Here is a 17,648-nt window from a genome sequence, read left to right as displayed (position 1 = left end):
ATGGCAGCTGATGAAACCAGGAAAAATTAGACAAATTATCAATTGCTCACTCCCAAATTACCCAAAAAAAGAAATTAGATCCATTTCAGTAGCTTTGCTTTCAAATTTCTTCATTCCATGAGTCACCACTACCTTCTGCCAAACTAAATATGTCTATGAACGGCTGGAAACTTTAATGGAAAGAAACATAAAACTCAAAATACGTAGGAAAATTTAAGCTTCTTCATGGAAGGCCTTCATGGAAGACTAGCAAGTCAGGAATGTTTAGAGACAGAAATAATGCATCAAGAATACCTTTTGTTTTGGGTAGCTTCTGAGTTAACAAGCAACACAAAATGCATCAACCAATCAACTTGCTAATGTGACTTTAAAATGGCCTCTAAAACGGAAATTCATTCTTTCCCTTTTTGTTTGTTTTAAGCCTGCAAACCATCAAACTACTAGAGTCTATGAAGATCCATAGTCCTACAGTCAGATTGATCAGATTTGGGATAAAAAGACTTGATAATATTATCCAAATGGGTGATAGAAATTGGGGAAAAGTTCTTGTGAGTGGTTAAGGGCTTAACTTTTCAAAGACTCTTCCGATGCGTGACACCAGAAGAATATGACATAGCTGTTCACTTTGAGTTTATGAACTGTGGTTACTAGTGCTACCTTCATATGGGTTTACCAAGGTTAAGTTTAAAACATCCAGCTATGCAAAGAGCCCTAAACAGAAGGGTGAGGTGACTGAATTACAGTCCTGGCTTTCCCATCAGCATGCTTTGTGACCTCATGCACATCATGTTTTTTCTGGATTTTTGTTTCCCTCATCCGGGAAGTGAGAACACTGAACCAGATTGCTCTATATGGTTCTTCCTAGCTCTCCAGTTCTTCAGTTATACTTTGGTAAGGAGAAAGCACTTGTGTTCTCTGAAGGCTGGTGCTCTTGTTGTTATACCTACCTTAGGATTTATTTGCCAGGAATATACCATTTGTTACATATCTTCCCTTGCCTGCCACTTCTCCTTTTAGTATGCTTACCTCAGTTGAAGTAAGAAAGAGGAATTGAATGGAGGTTCTGTTCTCAAAACCATTCTCATAGGTGAAATCTATTTGTGCGGAATCCTATGATAGCTCTTAAAAATTCCCTGTTGACTAGAATTAGCTTACTGTTGATCTAGAAGTTTCCACTGGGGCCACAGTTAAGGAATCCCAAGGGGTGACACCTCAGGTAGATTTTTCCTTCTATACCTTCAGTCTCAGATCCACAATGGTGGCAGTAGCAAATGCAAAGTCATGGGGTATACCCTGGGGACTGGTAGAAGGAGATAGCTTTTGGAATGCCTTTTTAAACATCAAGTCAAGGAGTTTCATTAAGTGCCCTGCATGCTGCAAAGGACAGAAAAAAACTTTTAAAACTTAGTCTCTGGGTTTTTTTTTTTTTTTTTTTTGAAAGAACTCAAAAGAAAGGATAATTCATGGCAGCAGTAACCAGTATTTGACTGTGGGTTTCTACATCAAATGTTGTGTCTCTAGGAGTGGCTGTATGTAAAGCCTCTGGGCTAGAAGAACCACATGTTCACAGGTCCATATGGTGATCAGACTCAGAACTTTTATTTCACCAAAGCCATGCTCAAACAAAAAATTCAATTCTTCTAAGTCAGACTGTGATAAGGAAGCAGTTGAGGTGGACAAAGATACTGCGAGTACAAAGATACTTTTCTGATTACTGAGTATATTCCCTCTGCTGAGCATTGCTTCTTTGAGGGTAAGCAAAAATCACCAGTAGCTGACTTGGGAGAATGGAAATCTTTTTTGCTTACATGTGGTACCTCAGTGACTACCTAACCACTATCTGGAAACTAACTCTTTGAGCAAGCTCAGTGTGGTAAAGTGATAGGTCCCATTTTTTTTTTTTTGTTTTGTTTTGTTTGTTTTTTTAAATACTTTCTCCAATAAGGATATAAACAGTAATACTGAGTAAGCATTCTGAAGATCCATTAATAGACTTTTGGGTGGTCTAAATTCAAAGTGATAGGTAATAGAAGATACCAGCATGCTTTTATTTTTAATTAATTAGGTTGAGAAGATATACTACCAAATGAACTTTTCTCCACTGTAATTATTGCAGAACCATTGAACTAATGGTTCAAAGTCACTAAAGGCTAAAGTCAAACCACTATTCAATTCGGTCCACTAACAGTGACATATTTGGATTCTCTCTCAGTTTCCAAAGCCCCTCTATAGATGAGCCCTAAAAGAACTCTGTGGTAGAGTATTTTTATTCTTATTTTAAAAGTGAGGAATATAAGACCCAAGGAAATTAAGTGGCTTCTCCAAGAGCGTACAGCTGTTAAGTAAGGGGGCTGGGTGAGCCCCAAATGTGGAACTTCTGATTTCCAAAGCAATACTTTATTGATCTGTTTCTGCTTTCTGGTGGGTCTGTTTATAGATAATAAAATGACTATAATGGTACTCAAATAGGAAAGATACAGGCAGGGAAAAGGAACCAGGCTTTTAAACTCTGAATTGAAAGCCTATGACCAAGAAGGGAACAGCCACAAATACTGAAGTCAAAGAAAAACCACTTTTTTTTTTCATTTACTCCAAGTTGTCATACTCAAACTTCTAAGCACACAATGTTTCTCATTTCTGCCTTCCCATACTGCTGTTACTAAAATAAATGAGTTCCATAGCTATCAGACGAAAAGGAGGGCTTGCAAACACCTTTTTTTATTGGTAGCCTATAGGAAGAGAGCTTTATTTTCAGAGAGAAGCTTTCAAAACTCCAGTAATTCTTCTTGTTGCTCTACTCTGGGCAATGAACCACAGACCCCATTAGCCAGTGACTGATAATTAGTTTGTGTGTCTCTTGCACTCATGGCTTTCCCATCTCTCTGGCTGCTCTTCTTCTGGAGCCAGCTCTAGTCCAGTAGTCTTCAACAAGGTGTAATTTTGCACCACCTGCCTCCCCAGGGGATTTTGGTAACACCTGCACAGATTTTTGATTATCACAATTTGGAGGATGGGACTTCTGGCATCTAGAAGGTAGAAGTCAATCAAACATGGTGCTAAATATTTTACAATGCACAGGACAGTCCCTTTCCACCAGCAAAAAATTATCTGGCCTAAAATGTCAATAGTGCTGAGGCTGAGAAATCCTGTTGCCCATGGCACTGCTGGGGGAGGTGAGTAGGGAGCGGGAGAATAAAGTAGCATGTTAAGACATGCCACTTGGTCTTACAAAAGGGCTGGGGCTGGAGGCAGGAAGGAAGGAGGAGTGAGGAGGCTGAAATATATATAGTGTCCCAAGTCAGCTGAATCCAGAATTCCCACCCTTCGTGCTCCTTTCCCTAGTTTCACAGATTATCAAGAGTAGGTTGCATGTAGGTTGGCTCAGCACAGACTTTCTTCATCACTTGCCTCTGATGAAAGACGCATTTCATCAGGGTAAATGGCACAGAGGTAGGACCATCTTCTCAGAAACACTCACAGAATTGACTCTATGACTAACCCATCTGAAAGCTTAAAAGACCCTTCCAACAGCCTTTCTAGGACCTCAGCTAGACCACAGGTGAAAGAAGAAAAATCTGAAGAGATTCATAGAGGATTTGCTTGGAAATGTGAAAAAAAAAAATCAGGTGTAAATTTCTTTTGGCTTAGGGCCGTCAGAGAAATCTCCAGAAAAGAAGCTGATCCAATGACTCGTCAGGCTGTTTCAGATTTTCCAGGAGCACAGCTTTGCTAAGTCATTCCAAAGCAGTTCTACCCAAGTTGACATTGGAGAGAGTGACCAAAGAGTCAGAATAATATAATATATAATAATACTCTAAATCATGACCTGAAGTGGATTTGGAATGCCCCAGGCACATTGAAAGGCCAAGTGTATGGTATAGGAAAAAGGCAGGGGATACCTTTGGTTTGTACACATTTCCACAGCAAGGGAGTAACAGTCTCTCACTCTCTGAACTCTCTAACTTCAATCTCAGGAAATTTATTGGAATGAGAGCATCACCAAGATCTATGTTCATTTGGGTGAGACTGATTGAAGGCATTGAAATTTATCGGGTAACTTAGACATAAGCATGGTCCATCACAGATAAAGGTGGAACACAGCATGAAATCAGGAAACAGAATCAAGAGTATCTCCTCCTTCTTACTTCTGCACTAATTAGCAGGGGCATGACCTTGGACTTGTCCCTTCTCTCTGAGTTTAACTTCTCGTGTTTGACTAGATTATTTTTCAAGGCCTTCCAAGCTTACAGCAATCTTCGATTTTACTTTCTGTGAACAATTTGGTAGTTTTATTACAGAGATATATACTTAATCAAGAATCAGGTTCTTGGGTATCTTCCCGGGGACTTCAGCATGCCCATTCTCTCTCTCTCTTTTTTTTGGCATGGAAACCCTTATCCCTGCACAACGCCCGAGCATTTAATGCAAAAAAGATTTTCATTTAAAAGACTGTGTGGTCTCTGCTGATTGCACAACTTCTCTTTGTGTCCATGCTGCTGCTGATCAAATATTGCAAAGCCATTAATTACCTTTGGACAAATGCAGAGGGCCATGTGCAAAAGTTCTTGCCAATTGCATAAAGTAATATGCCAGATGTAAAGTAAGTGAAGGGTTTTTCGTGGCATTTAAGGTTCAGTGAAAAAGTAAGAGGGGCAGCTATGCCAAGAATGAAAGGCCAGAGCTTGCCAAGTGCTTCTTTAAGGGGCTTTAGCCAATGTGAGACTAAACAATGCATTAAATAAGCATACAACTTACTGCACTTAAAGAATCACACGTCAAATAACAGCTCTTTGCTATGTTTTAAACATGATCTCACATATAGATAAAGACAAGTGAAATGTTCTGTTGTCATCTCCTTAGTCTAACAGCTAATAAGGCCTGGGGACTTGAACTTTCCAGGCAACCAAAAGTAATTCTTTGTGATGTAAGAGCTTGCTGATGTTCCATGGAGAGGTGTAGGATGGAGCTCTGCCAGGGCAGCAGCTCAGTACAGGAATGATTTTTTGCCACCATGGTTGTCAAAGACTCTGGCTGCATAAAAGGGCAAAGGTTTCGTAGCCCATTATGAAGAACAATGAGCAATCTCCTTGGGAAAAATTGCCTGCCTGTTTGCAGAGTGTCTGATTCTTTGGTGTAGGCTCTGAAATCAGAAGAAAGTCAGCTAGAGGCTTGAGGTTGGCTCTTTACAGAGGCCCTGAGAAATACTGGCATGGTCCATGATGTCTGGACTAAGTATACAGAGACCCAGCTGTTTGGAAAACACCAACACTCTTCTGGATCCAAAATGGAGCTATGAGCCTACCAGCCAGGAACATCTGAGACCTTCCAATACTGATAGTCTTCAAGTAACTGGTTGAGAGGCACCTGCACTGGTGCAAGCCTCCCATCCAAACCTTCCCCAGCTCCTTTCATGGTCAAGTTGGGGAAGACACTTCTGCCTGGCTCACTCTCGGGCTTATGTTGCCTTATGACCACTTCTCCTTTACCACCTCTCTTATAAAACCCAGAGGGAGATGGCTGGTCCAACAAACAGTTCTTCTTCAGTAGGTCTTTGAGGAAAAACAGCAGAACTCATAGCCACTAGGAAAGAAGCACTGGAGGTCTGGTGGCCAAGAAAGAAGAAAAGTTGAAGTTGGCCAGAGGAAGGAGTCCCCTGGATCATAAGACATATCCATGTGCTCAATGGGGAGCTGCAGTGTGCCATCTGAGTGGAGTCCAGTCTGTGAAGGCAAGGGACTCAAATGGCAGCAGCTTCTAATCAAAGAAACTTTTCTTGTGCAGCCTGAAGAAATTCTATAAGTATTTCCTAAGTTTTTCTAGAAGGTAAACTGTAGGGTCATTCCATGGATGTCTCCTTTGAGTCTCCTTTCAAAGAAGTTCAAAATCAACTGCGCCCCCAGGGGTTCTGTTCCTGCTCTCCCAGAAGATGCCAAGGCTTTTTGGAAGCGTATCTCTACACTGCAACACTTTGGACCTTTAAACAATGTGAATGGGCAGATGTACGTGCTTCTTGGACGCAGGAGACCTTGCTTTGGTTCTGGATCTACCCAGTAAGGTAAACCACAAACTCTCTATGTCTCACATTTCTCACTTGTCCAGTGAAGCAATGATTTTTACCATCTAAGACTGGGGTAAAGACAAAGTGAGAGAGCTGCTACAATTGGATTTTGAAAAAATGCAAATACTAGTCAAGCATAAGACATCCTTTGTGCTACTGATACTACTGTAAGTGTTACTATTAACAACAGGTTTTATCGGCTGCCCCTATAGAGAGAAATAGGTTTCTCTGGTGGCTCAGATGGTAAAGAATCTGCCTGCAGTGCAGGAGACCCGGGTTTGATCCCTGGGTTGGGAAGATCCCTCGGAGGAGGAAATGACAATGCATCCCAGTATTCTTGTCTGGAGAATCCCATGGACAGAGGAGTCTGGCAGGCTACAGTCTATAGGATTTCACAGAGTTGGACATGACTGAAGCAACTTAGCACACATCAAGAGAAATGAATGTGTAATGAATTGGGCTGCCCAGACATTTGCAGTAGACTCTGTAACTGATCCCAGAAGAGAATAAATAAGTATAATTGCTAATGTGTTTATGATGCCTACCATGTGCCAGGCACTATTCTAATTTAATATGTTCTAATAGATTAACCAGTTCTGTGAGGTAGTCCTTGTTTTGGAGATGAGGAAATTGAAGAACAAAGAGGTTAAGTGACTTGCTCAATGCCACCCACCAAGTAAGTTACAGAGCTAGAATTCACATCCTGGATTCTTGACAGTAGAGACCACACTTGGCCTTGACTCCTTCCCTCTCTTGCTTCTTGTAACTGTTCATCAGGGAGAAGATGGTCTTGAGGTGCTTGACCATATCAGAAAAATGCAAATTATTGCATTTGCAATATTGCAATATTTTCTAAATTTGCACAGAAATCATCACTTTCTTAGAAGTCCCTTGGTTGCCCAGACTAGTCCTCTTGGGCATATTTAAAGAGTAGTAGCCACTAGTGAAGGTCAATATGAAAACTCACTGTTTCTCTTTAAGAATATTTGTGGCCTGTTAGCTTAGTGGTGCTAATGAGACCAGTGAAGGTGAAAGTGAAGTCGCTCAGTCATGTCCGCCTCTTTGTGACCCAGTGGACTGTAGCCCACCAAGCTCCTCCGACCATGGGATTCTCCAGGCAAGAATACTGGAGTGGGTTGCCATTTCCTTCTCCAGGGGATCTTCCCGTCCGGACCTGGGGATCAAACCCAGGTCTCCCGCATTGCAGGCAAACGCTTTAACCTCTGCGCCACCAGGGAAGCCCAGGGCCAAGGTCAAATCCCACATGTTCCAATTAGCTTCAAAGAGAAAGTCACAGCCAGTGACTGTACCTCTAACTTTGACCAGCTGTCACACAAGTGCATAGCTGGAGGTCTAAGGGGTGCCAAGCCAAGGAATGCAAATGGTGTAGCTCAAATCCAGCCCCACTCAAAGCTAATGCTAATGCCCCACTCAATGCTAATGGTGGCTGAGTGTGTCTTTGGGTGTTCCCAGTGCTGTACTCTCTTCTTTAATTGGATAGGCAGTCTTAAAAGCCCGGGAAAAGGCTTTTAGTCAAGGTTTAGAAGACTATAGATTCAATCTGCACCTCTAATTTATAAAGAGCAGTTAAAAACTGACCTACTTAACTGTCCTTACTTTCAGGAGACTGAAAAAACGTGAAGATGAGAACTGTCAGTTAGTCCTTCCTAGCAAAGAAAAATGGCAATCTGTTTTCACGAGATGTGTGCTTCTTTGGCCAGATGACTTGCATGTATTTGGTCATGTCTGAGCTTGTATTCCATCCCTGAGGGGTTGGAACTCAGCTTAAAACAAAAATAAAACAAAGGCACTGGCTTCTCTTGCTTTAAGTAGGTGGGGTCCCCTATCTGGAGATGAACAGAAACTATGTGAAGAAGATAAAGGAGTCTAAAATGTTCTTTGGTCACTATTTGAATCCAAGATTCTCCTTTCTTGAATAGTACCAAATCCTTGTTAATTACAACCTAGACTATGAGTCTGTTAAAAGTTAGAAGAGGTCATTTACTTGAACAAAATCCCCTTGTTTTATAGACAAGGACATTTTGGCCCAGGAAGTTTAAATGCCTGCCAAAGTCATACAGCTAATGAATGACAGGTCTGGGAGCAGTTTTCTGAGCACTATATTTCAAATGAAAGAAGCTTGAGTTAATAATAATAACCTCAATCTAGGAAGGTTGTTGCAATCAATAACAATGAAATTCATTGCAAAGTCTTACTTAAACTCTTTATAAAACAGTATGGTTTAACACATGAAGAATGCCATTCATTTATTCAGACCTGTTCTTAATAAGTATGCATTGGAAGTATATTTTACAAAAGCTATAAATCTGGACTAACCAAAAGGGTATCCAACTTTCCTTTCTAATTGATTTACTTCTCCTTTTTCCCAGACCGTGGAGATAAAGCATATACAGTTTATTTAAGGGACTGTTTATAGACTCTTAAAACTAAAAAGGACCCCAGAAACTCGCTTTCTTTTAGTTGCTCTTAATTGAAACCATTCCAGGTGGTTGGTTGTCTGTCAATTTTTAAAGTATCTTCAAGGAGAGAAATTCCACAAGCCTCTAAAGCATATGTTAAAATGGTTAATCACCATGACTGTCAAAAATAGTATCTATGGCAAGCTGAACTTTTCCTATTTTCCTTGAAGCTCTTTTCCTCTTGCTCTGGTCCATGCACAGCAAGGTTGTGACAAACTGCTCTCTGTGAGCCTCCTCCATCAATCTGGAAAGATAATAGCTAGCTCTTTCCCAATGTGCCAACTCCATTAGGCCACCATTTTTCTCCCAAGACTATGAAAGTACAAGACTGGTTGACATGCTCTCTTACTATGATATATAGGGAAGAATCAGTACTTAGCTCTTCTTTGCAACTTTCATTGCATGTAATGTCTGGTGAAGCTGTGTTAATTATAGAGGAACTTTTGCACTTATGCTGGGAAGATGTTTACAAAACAGATAACTGAGAAGGTGGCATGCTCTGTGCTCTAGTGGAGCTTAGGCTTGTAGAGAAATAGGAACTCATTTAGAACATTGGGTTGATCGACACAAAATAAGTGTTACCGCCCCCCACCCCCCCCCCCGCCCCGGCCTCCCCGCCAAAAGAAAAAGTTATTCAGGACAGTTCTGCCTCTTAATAGGGTTAAAAATTCCCCTTGTTAAATATTCTGGCCCAGTAAAAAAGATAGTTTTGGAGGTAACATTTTTTTAAATGTTTGCATTTCAAACTAAGATCAGAAACCCCCTTCCACAGTTAGAAAAAATCCATACATTCAAAATGGATTTGAAGCAGCTTAAAATGAAGCACGCAGCCACAACAAAACTTTGAAAGGGGTAAAAACAATAATAAGAGTCAATTGACAGTGGGTAGAGGTAGGGAAGACTGCTTTCCTCTAGAAAGTATTTCAAAGGCTGTAAATGCTTAAAGCTGACTTCTTCACACACAGTAAATCTCAAGGGACAAAAAGGAAACTCAATAAAATTTGTTGACAACAGTTAATGCCTGAAGAATAATTGGCTCAGACATGAAACAGACCATCAATGTAGCTTAGGGAGGATCTAAATGTCTCGTCTAAGTCATTGTTGGTATACATTGTATTCAGTTGAAAAGATATAAAGTTTTATCGAATAGTTGGGTAAATATGAGGCAGAAAGGATTGTCCAAAGTACCTGACAAACTTAATTCTTGATGATTCTAAAGACTAAGATCCCTAACAAGTCATGCCATTACATTCAATGGGATTCAATTCAATTCAGTCCTGCCAGTTCAACAGTCAAACTTGAGCCGCAGCTGTATCAGCCAGGCATTGAGCTAGATACTGGGATTCAATGGTAAACAATCTGGCCTTTGGTATCAAGGAGCCCATTGAGAGGGTAGATCTTGGTCACCTGATTTTAAAAATGGGAAAAGTATTTAGGAAAAGCATAAGGATTGCATTTTTCTTCCATGATTATTTTCCTCTATGATACTTGATAATACTTTTTTTTTTTTTTTTTAACCTCCTAACTAGACTGTGAGTTCCTTGAAGGCAAAGTTAATCTCTCATTCATTTCTAGGTATCTCACTCATGCCTGTACTGTGTCTTACACATAGCAGAGGTTCCATCAATGTTCTGAATTAAATGATTTAAAGGGGTTAACTTCTCTTGGGCAAAAAGGCTAGTCCAGTTGACTAGAAAATTAACAAGAACAATTTTGTGCATGACAGTTTATGTCAGACAAATAATTTACATTGTCACAGAGTGCTATAAACCAGAACTTAGGAAACCTAGACTCTCAATAATAAAACACAATTTATAAAACCACCTTCTATCCAAAGTTATATTCTATACATTAAGAGTTGCCATGTAGAACCTTCCCCTTTCAAATTATTAAGATAGAATTAAAACACATTTATAAAATCTGATCATTTGAGTAATAGAATGCCTTCCAGTGAGTTGAAATCAGTTTCCATCATAGTTGTCCAATACCCTTAATTCTTTGTGTGAACATATATAAGTATCAAAGGGTAACTTGGGATCAAATTTTTTTTTTCTTTCTCATTTTTTTGTCATTTAACTGTAAGCATCACAGTCATAGAAAGATCCAGTTTCCATGCACTGTGCATGGAAATCCTGGAGCATGTCACATCAAATGTGGCAATTCAATCTGGCACATAACCCAAGACACTTGGGGGCTCGGCCATCACCTAGTGAACTGGATAAAAGGAAATGGCACAAATGGATTATCAAAGCAAAAAAAAAGGTCCTCTTGGGCATAATAACTGAGACCCACTTATCCATTTTTTAAAATGTGGATCAGTAGTAGCAAAGTAAAGAGTAGTGACAAGCCATCGCTGGGTGATGTCGATGTGACACATTTGCCTTCTGCCAGATATTCTGAAGGTAAAACAGGTCTGCTATTCGAAAAGCACTCACCAAATGAACTCATTCGTCTGCACAGAAACAGAGAATGGGATAGAATTGCTTTATTGCCAGAAAAATAAATGAACTCACTCAAAGCGTTGGCTGGAAACAGAGAGTGGGAATTTGCCCATTTAAAGAGTAGAAAGCACGTCTCACTCTCTGTCACTAGTTGTTGAAAAGCCATTTGTCACCGAATCTACAATGAGTACAGACCATCAACATGCCTATCAACTTCTTCCTTCCATTTCTCCCTACCCATCCCAGACTGCTACACTCACAGACACCTCCTTCCAGTCTCTCTCTCTCACACACACACCTTCCTGGGAAGAAGAGAGAGACTGGAAGTGTGTGAGTCATCACAGGAGCTATTCAAAGCCTAGTGGGTAACTGAGGTAAGCTGTCTACACTTAAGCCACATGAACCTCTAAGAATGATTCACGGTCCTGAAGACCTGAGTGTCAGTTTCCTGAAACTCTCTAAACTTGCAAAGAATTAAACAGAACGAGCATCTGGCTTTCCATCACTCAGTGTCCTGTAACATACATGAGCCAGATGCCTCTGAGGTGTGTTCTCTAAGTGATCCATTCCCTCAAGCAGCAGGGACTCCCGTGTGTGTTTATTATTTATCCGCAAGCATGGACTTGCTGTCTACTTTTTATTGACTGTTGACTTTTTAATCACCTGAGACCTACTTATGGGATAAGTGACCTTGCACTTGTCAGAAACCCTTTTCCAGATGGAGACATCACTGGAGAGCCCCAGAGAAGGGTGACATCAAAGGAAGGCAACAACAAAGCCTCAAGGTCAGTGTGAACGGAGGGCAAATGAACTCAGCATTTCAGTTTGCATTGAGCAAGAGCCTGTGTCTTTGCAAATGTGCCTTTCAGCGACTTTCACCTTCTGTCTGTTCGGGGTGATTTCATGTCACATGGAGACATCTGGGATGTGCCCCTTTGCCAAGTCCACCTTCCTAGTTTCCTCCAAGTGACCTGGCACTTAAAACATCCCTACACGTTCACATACGTTGCTATGTGCACCCACAGATCTGGAAAACCAAAACCTCAACCCCCCAGGGCCATTTTGTCCTGTCTTTTCCCCGGAAGGAATGGAATAGTGAGGGCAGAGCAGAATAGTTGCGGGAAAGCCTAGTGGGAAGTAGTTAAAAGACAAACTGCTAAAGAGGAAAATTCCATCCAAAATCTGCAAAACGTGCCACGGCCCCGCTGAAACACTAGGCTCGCATTAAGGTGAGGAATCTCGGAGACTGAGGACGGCTGCCAGCCACAGGCAGTCATTCAGTTCTTCGCACACTCCGGCAGTTGTAAATCCACAGAGCAGCGAGAGGGAGGCTACTTACTGAAATAAAAGCCCCTGTCTCCGCACACGAACTGGAGAGCATCCACCAACTCAGCCCCGCAGAGGGTCTCGGGTCCCGCCGTGGCAGAGCTGGTGAAGGCGAGCAAGCACAGGGCCAGATAGAAGAGATGCGAGGAGGATGTGATGGGCATCTTCACCTGCTGAAAAAGCAGAAGGAGGGTCATCTTCCTCCTGGGTCCTTGCCAGGGGAGTGGGGGCAAGTCAAGGGTGCCTTTACCCCAGCTCTGCATTCCTGTTATTAATCAAAACTATGCCCTCAGGAGTGCAACAAGGTGTGTGAGTGACCTCTGAGCAGGTCTTGGCATCATGCTATCTGAGTTTAATCCTCTTGCTACTGTGAAACCTTGGGGAAGTCCTTCTTGAACCCTTTCTTTATGGGTTCCTATTACAATTCAATGAGATAAATGTCCTGAAACATTTAATGTGTGAAGGTGAAAGATGCTTTTATTGCACACCACTCAGAGATCCTGGTAAACCGCTGGAATCATCAAAGGTTAATTTGTGCTCAGTCCAGACTTGGCACCAGATATGTTTTATTAATTTAAATTCTCTCAAATTGGCCATCCACAGATGGCATGTGCATCCATTACTGACCAGAATATTAAATTAACCAGAACGTCATTCCCCAGCTACTGATTAAAGAGAATTTACTGCAGCTGAAAAAGAACTTGTGAAAATACTATATATCATTATAGCTTTTTTTTTCTACTTAAGAGAGGCAGAGACAGAATCAGAGGGAGAGAAAGAGAGACTGAGAGATTTCTTACCTGAAGAACATCAGCAGTTAACAACTACAAGTAAAAGTTAAAAACCAGGAACAGGAAACATCTGAGAATTTCAGAATGAAACTGGTGTATGGCAAGTAAACCCGACTCCTTTTGCATTCTAAAGCCCCTTGTGTCAAGCTCAATGTCAGATCAACACACGTGTAGGCAGTGCCTTCCACGAACAGGGAACTGGGCTCAAAACCTGCAAAAGTCTTTTTTTTTTTTTTTAAGTCTCAGGAATTCTGACTTCATCTGTTGGAGGGACTTAAGTGTCACTGTATCCTTTTTATAGCAGAGACCCCTGGTTGGCTTGACTTAGCCAGTGACAGACAGCCAACTGTCAGCCCTGCCAGAGGCAGGATTCCTGTGGCTCAAGTCTCCATCCTTGCTCTCAGCAGTGAAACAATGCAAAGGTGATCATTAAGTTTTTCCACATTGCTACTTGTGGCACAAAGATGTGGTTTCTTCTAGGAAGCCTCCCAAGGTGAGTAGCTTTATCCCTCTCAGATGCATTTACTTTCAGCAGCATCAGCAGAGTCAGTGACAGGATGTTAAATCAGGGACCCTATCAAAAGGTCATAGAGTTAAACTGGAAACTATCATTATGAAAAGAGGCTTTTCTGAACCTCCCAGTGGTGGCAGGTCCATTCAACTCCATCACTTTCAAAGAAACAGGATCAGTCATTTATTTTCCGACCACCTTCCTTGCCCTCCCTGGACTCTTAATGGCTCTCTACATCAGTGGCAAAGTTTGCTCCATCACTGTAATTAAGATTTCCATTTTTGTGGCCAGACTTTAAGTTCAGCAATTGGGGAAAAACCTAAACCCCTGATTCTCGTTAACACAATGTAAATATTTAGTTAATGCTTGTGAAACAGTTGAAGATGAAAAGCGTCCTCTATTTGCAAATCATCATAAATAATAGACATAAAATAGAAGAGGAGGTGAAAGCTTGATGGAGAATTTCTTCCATTTTCTCCATAGGACCTGTTCATGGAAACCCTCCACCCCCACATAGCCAAAGCCACAGGGACTGCTAGAAACAAGTTGTCATCCAATCCTCATCTTTCTTAGTTATAAAATAATTGGTGGGAGTTTTCCCTTTCAGTATTTCCAGTGGAAATCTCAACAAGTCCAAGCCAACTGGACTTCCTTGCCCTTTTCAAAAGAGAACACTCATAATTGATCTTACAGAACATGCCCCACGCTCTGGCAACCAGCCAGTTCTAGAACGTATGTTATTTTGCCAGTCCTATTTCTCCATTGCTCCCTTCTCTATTGAGTTAATGGTGAAGCTTAAGGCAAAGCACCTGCAACTGTAGATGCATTCAGGTTCTTCAGTTGTTGTGAAATCCAGGGAAAAAGGAACTCAACTTAAAGCCTTAGGGAATTGAGAACTTCGTTAGATGTCAACATTATACTTTTAATAGCTATTTCTTTTGTGTAACACATTTAAACTCAGCAATACCTATCAGTCTCTAGCATTTAAGAATTTAATATTTATTTTTTACAGATTTCCCTCTTTTGTTTCTTCCTTTTTTCTCCTTTTTGCTGAGTTATGTTCTCAGATAAATATCAGCACTTATAGTTCTAGGACAAGATAGAACCTCTAGTGCATTTTCTTTTAGTTCAGGAAACAGTCCATCACACCCACAGAGAACCAGAGAATTTATCACATTATGTTCCCCCAAAAGAAAACAATAAAGAACTTGCTTAGGAATTAAAAAGTTTGAAATGAGTGGCCCCATATGTTCATCATTTCCTTGGCCTTTTATTTTTCTAAACACGAAATGAAGAGAGAGAAAGGAGAGATCTGAAAGAAAGAAATGAAAGAAGAACTAGAAAGAGAAGAGAGAGAAAAAAAATTCCAGAGCACTCTTTCTCAAAAATCATTTACAAATCCAAAATTCTAAAAACCTTTCTTTTTATCTTAAATAAATGGAATATCAATTGGTTCCAGATGTCTGGGTTATAATAAAAATGCCCAGCAAAATTTGAGGGCAATAGTCAAGAAAATACTCACTGTAGGTGTAACCATTTTTGTTTGTTCCAGATCTTTTACAGCAGGTCAGGGTGGGTATTATGAGACTGATGTGAATAGAAAACTGAGGACTTAAAAACATGTGCTGCTTTGTGGGTGGGGTTTGTGAAAGCATCTAGTTACATTTGGACACCCAGGCAGGTATGCTATGAGCCTGGGTAAACTGCCTTTTGTCCATTCAGACAATAAACAAATTGCACGGCTGGGATTTGAGTCAATCTTCTCTTCCCAATCAAGCCACCGATTTCCATCGTGTGCCTATTGTAGCCGTCCTGGACAGGGGCCGAAACTCCAGTCCTCCCCTGTGCCCTCTTCCCTCTGACTCAAACACTTGGAAATATCTTGAGACTCACAGTACAATCAGCTTGTGAGCTCTGCCTGGCAGACACCTTTACTCATTGAATTACATTTGAAAGAACCACGTAGCTCCCTGAAACCACTTCCTGCTCCAAGTACAGGAAAAAGCAACAACTTATGGCTAGCTAGCTCTACTTCTGAAAAGTTCAGCATACACAGCATGGAAAGTTCATTTGGAGTTTTCCAAACTTGTAATTAATGCAGAGATAACACCACACAGCCCCTTTTAGGATCGTCTAAGTAGGGAGACAAAATCCCCAGCTGTCAGACCATATAGCATATGTGTATACTGACTTCATTTCTTTTAAAAGCAAGGTAGCCAGTGTGCATCTTGGCATCTCAAGGGCGGCAGGATCAGGTGCCCGACAAGGATGTATTCTTAACTCCTAAGCCACTGACTTGACTAAGAAAAGTCGTAGTGGTGGAGTACTTGAAAGCGGCAAACGAGTGCTGGACTAAGCGGTAGGGACGTATCATGAATTGAGCCCACAGGCAATTGCATCGGGGAGCCAGTGACAGCAGCTTAAAAATGCTTGCAAATTGGAAAAATACAAGTCTTGAAAGATATAATTTTGCTGAGAATGGAAACTTGAACTAGGGCCAGTTATTGGAAAGGCGAAGTCAGTGCATTGACAACGCTAGCCAAATTTACCTAAAGAGACTTTACAATCCCAAATACAAAATCCGCGTTTTACAACACAAAACCCCAAGTCCAAACTTCGCCCCTGAGAGTCCTCTTCAAAAGAAAAAACTTGGAATAGCAGTTGCTAGAAAGTTTCCGCTTTCCATATACAGTGTGCATTTGTTTAAATTATCCGAATATGCAAGGTCAGCAGGAGTTCTTAAGGAGTTCTTTTTCAGAAGAGCAAATGAAACTTCACTCTAACTTTGACTCTCTGGGCATAAGTGCAGAGAGTTCCGGGACCTTAGCTCCAAAGATCATATTTAAAAGCTTTAATATCATTTAAAACGTAACTCTTTGTATGTGGCATGCCTTGTAATCAAAAGTCCTGGCAAGTTACACACACACACACACACACACACAACCACACACAGTCCTACATACACATGAACATGGTCTTAAAAATAAAACATCTGCACCTGCAAAAAAAATCCAAAAGTTCATATCCATGCCCTATAGCCCTTAACCATAGACAGGATTTAAAGGAATCTTCTATAATGACACCACTCAAGCCCTGAAGAAGTGGAGGATTTAGCATAAGTACCTTGCAATAGTTTTTACTCATACAGATATCTGTGCAAAGGCATTTATCTCCCGGAGCTATTTTTTCAGATCCCACAGAATTGCATATTCAGCAATTTATAAATAACTCCCAGTGCCGAAACAATGAAAATTCTAAAGTGAAGAACATTTCTAAGCAGAAGCAAACAGTACACAATTTAAAGAAAATTCCCCAATGACTTCAAAGAGTAAGAAATATTTACCTTCAAGAAATCACAAAAGCAGCACTTAAATAATTGGGTTGGAAGACTGCTGATTTTTCCCATTGCTTCTGAAGTGCAAAGTCTGGAAATGAATTGGTTAGCAGGAATAATGAGGCAAAAAGAAATCCAGGGAGATGGGAGATGTTGAGAGCAATGTCACATTTCAATTTTGAGGACTTTATTCCATTGCGCAGGCTCTATCTGCTCTGAATTTAGCAGTGACAGTGAGATTTAGCAAACAGAAGAGGGATTTAGAGAAAATCCTCACATTTATCTACAAAACACAGACACTGTAGACAGGAAACAGCTGGGGGAACGCTTGCCTTCTCTCTCTCTCCCTCTTCTGGCAAAGTTATCGAGTAAGGACTTTTTTGGGCATGGTGACAAATAACATCATACCTTTGCATTTTAAAACTAGAGCACAGAAGCATTTTTTTCCCTTAAAAGAATGTGTGTTAGTGACAAGAGGAGCAGACATTAAAATACTGATGCTGTCCTCTGATTAACTTTCTACCGGGCGTGAAGACACACACATCTGCTAATACACCTTACCCGTATGAAAGGAATATTCGTGGAGGATGGGCGAGCAATTTTATATTCCAGAGCCAACACAAAATTTAAAAAACAAGAAATGAAAAAAAGACCATCTCAAGCCTACTCTATGATTTTAACCCTCAAACGACTGGGGTAAACTAGAA

General features: G+C 40.8%; 1 protein-coding gene across 10 annotated transcripts in view; it reads right to left on the bottom strand.

Moving 5' to 3' along the window:
- The window catches only part of IGF1 (insulin like growth factor 1), an 80,990-nt gene extending 63,694 nt beyond the window's left edge, over window positions 1-17,296 (bottom strand). For 2 of the 10 annotated variants that reach the window (XM_027541958.1, XM_027541959.1), the window contains exons 1-2: window positions 16,951-17,293; window positions 12,319-12,478 (exon numbers count right to left, since the gene is read on the bottom strand). In XM_027541958.1, the coding sequence (XP_027397759.1) occupies window positions 12,319-12,478; window positions 16,951-17,013 (223 nt within the window). In that variant the 5' untranslated portion in view covers window positions 17,014-17,293. Of the gene's footprint in view, window positions 1-12,318; window positions 12,479-15,129; window positions 15,224-16,950 lie in introns of those variants that run through there. The other 8 variants (XM_027541960.1, XM_027541963.1, XM_027541966.1 and 5 more) reach the window with 8 other exon arrangements.
- Window positions 17,297-17,648: the final 352 nt, after the last annotated feature.

This window comes from Bos indicus x Bos taurus, chromosome 5 (genome assembly GCF_003369695.1).
Source record: "Bos indicus x Bos taurus breed Angus x Brahman F1 hybrid chromosome 5, Bos_hybrid_MaternalHap_v2.0, whole genome shotgun sequence".
Taxonomy (NCBI): domain Eukaryota; kingdom Metazoa; phylum Chordata; class Mammalia; order Artiodactyla; family Bovidae; genus Bos; species Bos indicus x Bos taurus.
Note: the sequence above shows the minus strand (reverse complement) of the source record. Positions and strands in the feature narration are given on the sequence as shown.